The sequence below is a fragment of the Petaurus breviceps genome, unplaced genomic scaffold (assembly GCF_028583685.1).
Source record: "Petaurus breviceps papuanus isolate PSGF00001 unplaced genomic scaffold, PetGlider_PUasm1.0 551, whole genome shotgun sequence".
Classification (NCBI taxonomy): domain Eukaryota; kingdom Metazoa; phylum Chordata; class Mammalia; order Diprotodontia; family Petauridae; genus Petaurus; species Petaurus breviceps.
The window spans coordinates 9,286,805-9,299,143 of NW_027186372.1; the positions used below are offsets into that span (position 1 = coordinate 9,286,805).

General features: G+C 40.4%; 1 protein-coding gene across 1 annotated transcript; it reads right to left on the bottom strand.

Annotated features, from left to right (window-relative positions):
- Window positions 1–315: 315 nt before the first annotated feature.
- Window positions 316–11,293, bottom strand: NPM1 (nucleophosmin 1). The gene is made up of 11 exons (XM_069102381.1): window positions 11,075–11,293; window positions 9,862–9,941; window positions 9,367–9,486; window positions 7,282–7,375; window positions 6,803–6,909; window positions 6,654–6,715; window positions 5,642–5,702; window positions 5,166–5,249; window positions 4,188–4,289; window positions 1,718–1,792; window positions 316–667 (listed from the first exon to the last, which is right to left on the bottom strand). The coding sequence occupies exons 1-11, from the start codon at window positions 11,130–11,132 to the stop codon at window positions 629–631; spliced, it is 882 nt and encodes a 293-aa protein (XP_068958482.1). The 5' UTR covers window positions 11,133–11,293; the 3' UTR covers window positions 316–628.
- Window positions 11,294–12,339: the final 1,046 nt, after the last annotated feature.

Here is a 12,339-nt window from a genome sequence, read left to right on the forward strand (position 1 = left end):
AGGAATAGTGAACAGAGAGCTGGCCTTGGAATCAGGAAGACCTGGGTTCAAGTCCTGCCTCTCAGTTGCTGAGTGACCTTTTAGAAAGTCACTTAACCTCTCAGTGCCTTCAGGCAAATAAATAAATTAGAGAAGGTGAGGAACTACATTGTTAGAGGAAGTTCCTCACCAGGAGCTCCCCATAGCAATGCAATCACAAGTCCCATAAAAAACAAATGAATTCAAATCTGAAGCATTACATTTTTTAAGTGCCCTTGCATAATCCCAAATAAAAATGGAGATATTCTTTCCCATCCACAAAATAAAGAAACAATATTACTTTATTAAAATACTGAATTTATTTCACATGTATACTTTGTCTCCCCACCATTTCCATTTGTCTGACCACCACTACTACTATGCCCTATCATAACATTCCATACATACTTAAATGAAGCAAAGGGTGGAGTTCCATCTTTGAAAACTAAACAGGCATTTTGGACAACACATTCTTGGCAAAGTAATCTGGACGACATTTATCAGACACGGTAGGGAAAGTTCTCACTCTGCATTATAAAAAGGACAGCCAGATATCAACTGTTACAGAAATAAGACGGAAAATTTTAACAAACTGTTCAAACTTATTTTCTTAAAGAGATTTCCTCCACAGCCAGAGATCTTGAATAGCCTGAAAATGAAAAGAAATGTGGTCAAAGAACTGAACACCGCATAGACATTAATAAATTAAACTTCTGTGCAAAATTCTTAGTATCTTTTTCCCTTCTCTGCTGTTAAGGTTCACAACTGCAAAAGATAATGAAGACCAACTATTAGGATTAAAAACTTAAAGAGACTTATAATTGGTTCACAAAAAAAATACTTCAACACCAAGACTTCTAAAAAAGTGACTAATAAAGCACTTCAAAGGGTTTTTTGAAAACTCTGTTACCTTACATACACATCAAGCTTTAAAAATCTCATCTATAAAAGGATTTTCAGCAAAGGAAAGCAAGAGGAAGGGTGGGGACCAGTTTGGCAAACACTGGCTGAACTTCATGTGCCCCTGACTTATGTCAGATCAACTTCAGTAGTGAAAGCTAAATGCCTTAACATTTTCTCTCACAAATTTGTGATTGTTGATCAGATACTTGGAACAAGTCAACTGTAAACCAATGAAGAGTCAGGAAAACAAAACTTTTTTCCAGTGACCAAATTATTTCAGTTACAGGAATTGAGAGAAATTTAACAGTTTTAACTTAATGCAAGTTGAGTAATAACTAATTCAGCAACTTGCTTCCTGATTCCACCTTTTGGCTTAAATACTTAGTTGACTTTGGGAAGAAGGTAATATAGTTCCCATAAGGTCTAACAGAGAACCCCTACCCCCCAAAAGAAAGCTAATACCAGACTGGCCCAATTCAGCAGCAAGGAAAACCACAGCTCATTTCCTTAGCCAATATGGTGCCAAAAGTAAAGTTCTGTGGGTTTAGTAACCAAGAGATAATTTACCAGCCATACAAAAGCTGGAAAAAATGTACTAAAATATTAACTTCTTTATCTCTGCCAACTAAATCCCTAAAACAACTTCCATTTATTTAATCTGAAGTATTGTCTGTGGTTAGGAACCTTTTTAAATAAGCCAAAACGTGGGAGATTAAAAGTGTAAAAGGAGAATGACAATAAATCATGATGAAAAACTTATTTGGACTTTGTCAAGTTCCGAGAAAATTTCTGTTACCTCCTGATCAGACATCCGGAAGCAATTCTTTACATAGTTGATGAATTTGCCTTCCACTTTTGGGAGAGAACCACCCTATAGAGACAAAACCATAAAAGGTTAAACACAAAAATATACCTCTAATTTTAAAGTTTATACCAAGATACTATTTAAGTAGTAGCTTCCAAGATAAAGAGCCAGACTGCTATTAATCAAAAGTAACCTCCCTATTATTGAGGTAACCATTAACTAGAAAATAACTTATCTCTTTCTGAGGAACATTCATGCAAGCTATAATTATTTCAGGGGTTTGTATGTAGCTCAAATACCAAAAATGCTACATTAACTTCAAGAGTTATCATCCAAGTTGAGCAACTCTATCAATGTGAAAGTTGGAATGCTTAGCCAATTTGGCACCCTATATATTCAACAAAATCCAACCCTGGGAGTATGTCAATTGTCCCCAACATGAATTCAATCTAAACCCCTGGCATTAAAATTTGTACCTGATGGAATTGCTTTGGTTCTCATTTGATCCTCACAAAAACTCTATTATCCCCATTTGACTGTTACATATGGTAGCAAAAAGTGTGAAGGCAGGGTTTGGATTTAGGTCTTCCTATCTCAATTCTCAAAAGGAATAAAAAAGTCCAGTGCTTTCTAGCCACTGCACAACCCTGTGGCCTCAGGTAAAAATCACGTCATTTTACTCAACATACAACATCTATTACTTTTGTGTGGAGCCAATCTCCAAAAGAGGAAAAAAACCTGGATTCAAATCTCACCTGAGGCATACTGGCCATGACTCCAAGTCACAATTTAAGTGGTCCATGCAATTTTCTAAGACCATAAAGTTGCAGAAAAAGTGCTAACCGGAAGTGTTTCCTCACCCAGAAGGAGATCCCTGTATCACAAGCCCAGTCCTTATCCCTATATGCAAGGTACCATTAAGATACAAAGGTCAAGATGTGTTCCCCGGTTGGAGAAATCTGAGGTAAATTATATAAGGATTAATTAATTGTATTTTAGATGCTCAAGAAAGGCTGATCCCTTTAGGACAAAATGAGATTTCAATCAGGCAGAGATTGAGAATATCCTTCCAAGAACAGGAAACTGGGGAATGACTGAACAAATTATGGAATGAGCATAATGGAGTACGATGCCTTAAGGATCAGACATAGTATTTCAGAAAACTTGGAACAACCTATATGAACTTTGGGAACAATTTACCACTGTAAAGACAAACTTGTTTAAAGAAGGTTAATGTTATCAATTCAGTGAATGACCAACCAGGACTCAAGATCCACCTCCTGAAAGAAGGATGAATTGACTTTATTAATATATACATACATTTTGGACAGTCCTATTGAATGCTTTGCTTAATTATGCACATTTACATTAACCAGTTTTTTTTCTTATTTTTTAAAAAAATGTATGTTTAGTTTTCAACATTCACTTCCACTGTTTTTGGTTACTTTTTTTAGAGTTACGAAGAGTGTGGGGGGAAAAAATAAATGCTTAATGAAAATTTTTTAAAAACAGGGTTCCCCTGAAGGTTTTTGAAGAGAATGATCTTACTGAGTCTCACAATAGCTGAGAGATAAAGAAACAATCTCAGGTTAAATAATTTGCCCAGTGGCAATGGTGGCATATAATCCCAAGATCTTTTTATTCCTATTACCACTATGCCAAAATATTTCATTTTTTTCTGGCACAAATCATCATTTCACAATAAATACAGTGAGAACTACAATAGTGTTAATTCTCATTAACATTTGTTTTCAAGTTCTTAGAAGATTCTTTCCTACCCTGTTCTTTTAAATGGTTAAATTACAAAATGATTGATAATTTATCCAAGAATAGGGGAACAAGTGAACTTTTTAATTTGCCATTGGTCATAATTATCATCAGAACCTTACCACCTATAAAGATTTTCTGTTTGGTATAGAGAAGTTACTTGGACTTGCTTAGAATATCTTTCAGTTGAGATAATGCCCAAGTGCTTATTAATTTCTTCCTCTGCTGTGGAAATTGAAATGAAAATAACTGACCCTGCGCATCATCAAATATCTACAATAGATTTTAAAAGCCAGATGAGAATTCCAAAGTGAAAACATCTCTAAATTTCAATTTATTTTCAAACTACATGCAAATCTAAGCAAGTTACAATCTAATATTCAAGTCTCATTCTTTTGTCAAGATTATTATTCAAGACTTAAAAAAAAAAAGGGTACCCATCTAAACGGAAAAAAGTTTATGGCTCTACTGTTTTCTAAAACTCCAACGCCCTCTGCTGGCTTTTCTGTAGTCCTTTCAAATACAAATGGCAAGGGAAGAGATCCATTTTGAGTTAGCAATTCTCCCCAGAATAACCAACATTCTTTTTTACTTGAGAACTAGGACTAAACTCCAGGTGGAAACCCCAAACTGCGAAAATGCCTAAAGGTTTTCATAGTTCCTCCTTAAATGAAAACAATCCATATATACTCACCTTTTCAATGCTTGCCTGCATTTTTGCTTTAATATCCTCTAGAGAAGTGGGTCCTTTGGGAGTCTTAGGAGTCTTGTCCTGCTTTTTGAAGGATTCTTGACCCTAAATGTTTTTCGAGATTAAAGTTTGTTTAAATCAGTTTGTTTTAAAATACATTCAGTAACCACTGTCATCTATCCCCAAATATAATTCGCCAACTTACCAAAACCAGCCTAAAAGGTCATCCTGCAAGCTATCAAAAGGAATAAAAGTCCTTTCTCTGGTTTTATAGCAGCACTTTACACAATAGAAGCTGCTAATCAAGTAGATCTAAAGGATAGGGACAAGGCCCTAACTTTTCCCAGTCTAAATCTGTTTTCATCAGTAGTATGTAAAAGTGCTTAAGGAGCACTGCCTTAAAAACAAGGTGAATAGACAAACCACAGTTGCTTTCCCCTTCCTCCAACATCTTCCTTTTTAATAATACCCTCGCCCTGTATTTACCTAGTACAAATAAATACATGCTTTTATACAGGAGGATTACAGCATTCAGTACTGAAACCTTGGAGTGTTATCTATAACAGCCTATATAACAGCCTAATTTCCGAATAGTTTACATAGTCACAAGAAGCGGTAAAAGCACAAGCTGGTATTCCAAAGAGATCTCTCTTGAATTTAAAATCCAATGCTTTCTGTTACACCACATCCCCAATATCCACTGATCAAGGCAAAGTGTTTTAGTAGAGTGGATAGGACTGAGGATAGCCCTCATTGATAAAGGCTTCATGTTCAGGTCTGGTCTTTGACACATTCTGGCTAGGGGGACAAGCGACCTAAACTTTCAGTACTTTTGGAAACTGGAAACTGAAAAAGACTGACACTGGGAGAGGGAATTCCTCCAATTAAATTGCAAGTGTAGTCCCTATCTCTTGGATTACATTAGTTCTATATTGGCTCTGAAGTTGGTACTACAGTACTAAGTTGTTTCTAATAACTTACTTTTGATTTTGGTGTGGACGGCTTCGAATCTTTTCCATTCTGGTTTGATTTTTGTGCATTTTTTGCTGCAGCATCACGAACAGACTACAAATACAAATTCAATTTCTTAAATAAAGACTCCTAAAGATCTTGTTTGTAGAATTTTCTCAAAGGCACATAAAAAAAACCCATTAGTATAAGCTCCTCTGTCCTAAGCCTAATTTATGTTATCATGATATATTCCAATCCCCATATTATATTTGAGTTCTCTGTCCTGTTTAATTCCACCCAATTTTTTTTACAAGTCAAAAGAGGGACAACTCTGGTTAGATTTGTTCCCTTAAAACAGATCTGCAGAAGTATGCAAAGGCTGTCTGTCATAAAGTCTATTTTCACATTTACATTTAAGTATCAACACCACCAGAAATTTCACCACTAGACATTATGAGAGGCCAATGTTATTAGCTGTGGTTCTATGGCAAGAAAAAAACACTTACTTTCTTTACTGGAGGGGTCTTTTCTTCACTTTCCTCATCTTCAAAGTCATCATCATCATCACTACAAATATAGAAAGAATTAGACTGATCAAACTTAAAAAACATCCCCTACCAATTTTTGCTACATTAAAAAAAATCAGCTTTAAAAATGAGGCACCTACCCTAAATCACTGATTTTTTACTTTTCTAAAACTTTTAAGAGTCACCAACCTCATCATTCTGAATCCCCTTTTCAACAATCTACTGCAGTTTTGCCTGTTGTCAGGATTTACAAAAATCCACTGCCTGTTTGCCACTCCTTTTTCCTACCGTTTTTGCCACACTAGCTTTTTTTTTCCTTCAACAAACTCTTCCTGGTTGTACACACAGACCCATTATAGTCACAGCTTTATAACGGCTATTCACTGATAAGGGTGTGTGAGACTGACTTAGATTTATTCTCAAATGTCCTTAATATAATTGTAGCCTACTCCGTGTCCTGTTTTGATTTATTACTGGCTTTTTAAAAAAGTAAATATACTATTATTATAAAAATATCTACTTAACCTACCTAGAAGAGATAGAGATAATATAAGAGTCTGCAAATTTTAATGTTCTATATCAAGACTATCCTTATCCCTTTTGTTGCTAGTTTTTAACCTCACTACACAATTATGAACAACACTCTGCAATCCAATCTTTTGAAGACTTCCTCAAGAAAAACAAAACTGACTATACATGTAAATTTTGATTCTTAGAAGATAGGAAGTCAAAATTAATAGAACTGAAATTACTGCTGAAAAAAGACCAAAGATCCACATTAACTTTCATTATATAAGGTACCCCAAAAGTCTTACTGCAGTTTTAAGCTTTAATAGCTTATTCAACAATCCCCCCCCCCCACAAACATTCAGGGTATATTTAACCCTGGAGTTATGAGAATTTATGAGAATGACAAACCAGAACTGAGTGAGTAGAGTTCTACTTGATTTCGCCAAAACCAGTATTTCCATGTAAAATAAAAACTACTCACTCTTCATCATCATCATCTTCTTCATCATCATCTTCATCTTCTTCAGACAGTTTGACCTTTTTCTTTAAAGAAATAAAGGATAGAAATTATTATCCTAATAGGTAAATAACAGCTTACAAACATCAGAAAGTATCAAGTTGCATTTATACCTGTGGAACCTTGCTACCAACTCCAGGAGCAGATCGTTTGCCAGACATATTTAATAGTTTCATATCATCTTCCTCTTCATCATCTGATTCTGCATCTTCCTCCAGTGCTAAGAGAAAATTTTGTATTAATCATGGCTAAATTTATATTATTTTTTTGTCTTAAACTTGAGTTCAGGAGGAGAAAAAACCCCTGAACAATCATAGCAATAAGTGCCTTACTATGATCCAGGGTCAGATCTCAATTCTCTAGTCACATTGGTGCAATTAAAAAACAATATTTAAGAAATCTTAAGCTAAACTGATAAATTGAGGAGCTAATCTTTTAAGTGGGAAGTAACCATAAGCAATCCTCACTAAATTATCACAATCTCATCCATAAGACTGTCAAGTCTGCATCTAAAAATATCAACACAATTTTTGATAAGTTTTTCTGACAAGTAAATTAGCACTATTTTTAAATATCATGAAAGACTACATACCTACTAGGTGCTGGCCACTCACATGTACAGGCCCTGAACCACATTTCAACCGCAAAACTACTGGTGGTGTAATCTCAAAGCCACCTAGTGAAACCTGGGAGGGGAAAAAAAAAGCCAATTTATGACCAAATATTAAGAATCAAGACCCTTGTAAACATTTAAAGTATAAGTTTATTTTCCCAAACAGAAGTCAAACCCATATTGAGTCACTTAAAAAAAAATGTTATAGCCATAAAAAACCAAACAGTATTTTTTCATAATTTCTTTTGAACTATTACTAGAACTAATTGATCATAGTAAATTTGCATTCTTTCTGGGCTTTTTGATAAAATAGTACTAACTGTTGAAATTATATTTATATGCAAAGACCCCTCACACTTCAACATCTTGTGACATGACCGACCCTGGATTTTCAGTGGCAGCCAGGAAAAGTGTAAACTGTCACAATCTGGAAAAGGTTTCAGGTATTAAGTACTATGTGCCATACACTTTGACTACAAAGATGAAACTATCTCTATACTTAAGAAACTCACATTTCACCAGGAGACTAAGTGCACCTGACTGTACAAAAGGAAAACTAATGTGAGATGAGGCACCAGCAGCTAGGAATGAACAAAGGCTTCATGTAAGAGATGGCATTTGACCTCAGGAAACTAAGATTGCTATAAAGGCAAAGTGAAGAAGTACACTGAAGGTCTGAGGAACTACTACTACAGAACAATGAAGTATTCTATCTCTGAAAAACTGCATTATGATAAAGTATGATTCCTTACTTGGCTCTGTTTATCCCCTAAAACTATTAAATTTATAAAGATATCTATTAGCATATGAAAAAATGCTCTAAAAATCACTACCGATTAGAGAAATGCAAATCCAAACAACTCTTAGGTACCACATGTCACTGGTCAGATTAGATAACATGACAAAACAGGGAAATCATTTGTAGCAGCTCTTTTTGTGGTGGCAAAGAACTAGAAATCAAGGGGATGTCCATCAATTGGGGAATGGCAACAATTTGTGGCATATGAATATGCTATAAGAAATGAAGAGCAGACCGACTTCATCATAACCTGGAGAGACTTACATAAACTGATGTTGAGTGAGGAGAGCAGAACCAGGAGAACTTTATACACTATTACAGACACAGCCTATGTGTGACAAGTAACTTTGATAGACTGGGCTCCTCAGACTCCTGATGGAAAGGGACACCCACATCCAGAGAAAGAACTGGAGAGTCTGAGTGCAGATCAAAGCAAATGGCTTGCTCTCTCTTCTTTTGTCCTTTCCAAGGTGACTAATGTTTAACGTGAAGGTATTTGTAGAACCTGTATTAGATTACATGCGGCCATGGGGGGAAGAAAATTTGAAACTCAAGGGATTGTGGAACTGAATGCTATAAACTAAAAGTAAATAAGAAAAAAAATTTTTTTCAAAACCTATTAAATTTAGCCTAGAACCAGGAATATACTACTTCCCCAACTAGTAAGGGACTTGAAATTTAAGTAATACAAATACCCTTGAGATGCAATTTAATTAAAATTTATTTACTGTCTAAATCAAATAGCATCAATTTGGGGATAATAAGCTGTGAATATTCAGACTTGGAAGTAGTATTTGCGGGACCCAACATAAGAGTAGTGTTTCAGTCAGAAGATCTAGTATGAAGTTCTACATCTGACACACATTGGTTGTGTTAACCCTAGGCAAGTTATTTACCTTCTCAGTGTTCTAGGAAACTCATTTAGGAGTAAGTTGCAAGAGAAAATGAGGACCTTCATTAGTACTGATAATTACACTTAAACCATACCTAACTATCTCACGGGGCACAAAAGGTTTCTTACAAACTTTGAAACACTATACAAATGCCAGTTATCAATTCTGGCTCTGAAAAAAAAAAATGTATCAAAGCAGAAATCACAGAATATTGTTATCAACCCCTAGTGGGAACATGTGGTAAGGATGGTACTAAACCCTAATCTTAATTGGATGGCAAGTGTGAATTATATAAGATTAGAATCAATGGATTTACCACTGAAACACTGATCTCTCCAAGTAATTTAAGAAAAAAAAAATTTAAGGTCTTACTGTAGGCTGAACAGACATTTTCAGAGATGCCAGCGTTACTTTAATCGGATTGCCTTCATAGTTCAGTGCCTCTGCTTCAACAATATGCAATTCATCCTTTGCACCAGCCCCTAAACTCACCTGCAAATGGAGAAGGAAAGCAACCTTTTAGTAATTCAATTTTAAAAGCTCGTAAATCAACTAGGTACTTGGTAAAAGAACACTGACCAACCAAAAAATTGCTACGGGCATCATCATGGAAGTTGGTCACTTTTCTAAATTTATAAGCAGTTGAGAAAATGAAAGCTCCGTACACAGCACACAAGTCTGTGAACCATTACTTTCCTGTTGAATACCCATGTACAAGACGTAATGTCATGCTTATTCTCAGCCTACATGAAGTTAGTTATTCCTCAATTAATGGTATGACTTTTTAAAAAACAAAGTATTTTTATCCCGTTAAAGGACCAAAGGACGAAAAAGGTAAATTTAAATAAATAATTAAAATTTACTTACAGTCCTCAATGACAATTGGTGCTCATTTTCATCATTATCTACCTTAAAATGATAATCTTTGTCAGCCTTTAGTTCACAACCTGAAAAGGAACAGGGCCATTAATTTTAACCAGATACCTCTTAAGTAGCAAAAGATTCCTTTCCTTAAAATCCGAACATTATCAGGGCTAGTATTTGCTCTACCTTCACCTTAAGGCTGCATCGAGGAATATCTATTTCTAAAGAGCTCTATGAATACGCCATATTTTTTAAATCTATTAAAAAAAACTAAAATCGGGCCATAGATTCAAACAGAGGGACTGGAACAAGCTGTACTTGTCCTTCTGCATTTATTTCAAAGGGAGGGAGATCTATCCTGACGTACAAACACGTTGGGGGGTGGGGGGGGGGCCTGAATCCCTTCTATCCCTGGGGTTTTAGCATTTTTTTTGCTCAACTAGTTTCATCCACCCAAGAAGCATCTCCAATGCAGGAGAAGATGCCAAAGACCGCCCGAGTGAGACGGAGACAAGATGTGCCCATAATGGAACCGCAGCCGAACGTGAAAATGCTGTCCACTCAACACCACAAGCCACAGGACGGTTCTGCCGCCCCCTAAGACTGACCCCCCAAAGCCAGCGGCCCCTTCGGCCCCGGGCGATGCAGCACACCCACGGACAGCGGCCGCTCCAGGGATGCCTTCCACCCTCGGTCACGGGCCTCGAGGGCGCCACGTGCTTCCTGCACCAAGGCTTTCTGCCCACGTGCCCCACCCCCCGGTAACGGGCCGAGCAACGGCGGCCAGCCAGCAGGTCCTGCAGAGATGCGGCTGCGCGGCGCCGCGGGCGGCCTCCTTAGAGACGGGAGGAGGCCGGGCTGCACTAGCCTCAGACGCAAGGCTGTCGTCGACCCCTCCCCCCAGCCCCTCGTCAGCCTCCTCTGCTCCGCGGAAAACCAAATCCGGGCCTCTCGGCCGCCTCCCCCTCCCCCCACGTCGCTAGGCCTGCAGCCATCCGTCAGCAGCCAGCCCACGCCCGGCGTGAAGCCCCTGCTGCCGCTCAGCCCGCGGTCTGCATCTAGGGGCCGTTTCCAGGTCTCACGGCCCGTCTAGGCCCCAGCCTCGGTCCCCAACAACCCCCCCCCCCCCGCCCCCCCCCCACACCCAGAGGCCCGAGCTCGCGGCGGGCCGCCCCGCCCCCAGCCCTGCAGCCTTCTCCAAATACACGGCCGTTACCGAAGAGGAAATTCTGGGGCCGGAGGGGGCTCATATCCATCTCCATGGAGTCCTCCATTGGAGCAGCGCTACTGAGGAGAGCAGAGCGACGAGGCGGACGGACAGCAGGGCTCTGGCTCCCGAGGGGCTCCTCTCAGGACGGAATCACACCAAGGAAAGGACGCGGGCTCCCTGCGCACACATATACTCCCTCGCAGATCTCGCGAGATCTGCCGCCGTCAGCGCGTGCCCGACCGGCCGGTCTCGTTCTGTGCGCGTCGTCGTCTGCCATCTACAGAACGGGTTTGGTGAGCGCGACGCCGCCTGCCTCCTCCGCCGGCGCGCTCCCGACGCCATCCGGAGCGAGCCCTGCGCCGCCATGTCTAGGCCCCGACCACACACACACTAGCACACGCGGGCGCGCGGCCGGCGGGCGCTCTAGACCCTGGCGCGCCCCCGACTTGGTGAAAACGGTGCTGCCGACCCTGCGCAAAATGGCGGCGACGCCCCCCCCCCCCCCCCCTTAGTATTCTTTCCCAAGAAATCAGGTAGCTGCTGGAGAGTCCTAGTCCTTCCACCCTCCTGACCCCGGTCGGCTTGAGAAAGGCTTTCCGCACGAGCCGTCCATGGCCTCCCCCTCCAGCCCCGGAGGCCCCACAGGGAGTGCCGTGACCCTCCTCTCCCTCCCGTCGGGGGCACCGCCTGGGCGCCCAGCTCGGGGATGGCTCCGCTCCCTGCGGGCCCAGGCTCCCCCAAACCGCGTCAGCCCTCCGCCCCGAGGGAGCCGAAGGCGCCCTCCATTCTTGTGCCCCCCCGTGACCCGTGGGCCGCAGCCCCCCACGCCCCTGGGCTTCTCAGCGGCGGCGGTGCCGGCTCCTTCTCCGGTGAACACAGCAGACCCTGTGATGCCGGCAGCTAGAATTGTAACCCTTGTCTTCCGATTCCAGAGCCAGCACGCCTCCCGCTGTGCTGCAGTTTAAACCCACAGCCCCCCACACTGTAGGGGTTCCACGACGTGATCCAAGCCCTGGCACTTACTGAGGTTGATGCCTCTCCTGGAGCAGGCCAAGCTCCAAGAGAGGGGGTAAAGAGGCAGAATTTACGGGGAGCAATGTGAAAGACAGGAGGGTTTTTTTAAGGGATTGGGCGAGGCGAGAGGGGTCCCATCTAAGGTTCCGTGGTTAAACATTCTGCTCCTGCTGCCCGCTTAGCTCTTGTGGTCCTGTCTTGGGCTGCATGGATGATGGGGTTGTGGTTGAATGCAAGAAAAAGATATTAAAGCCACG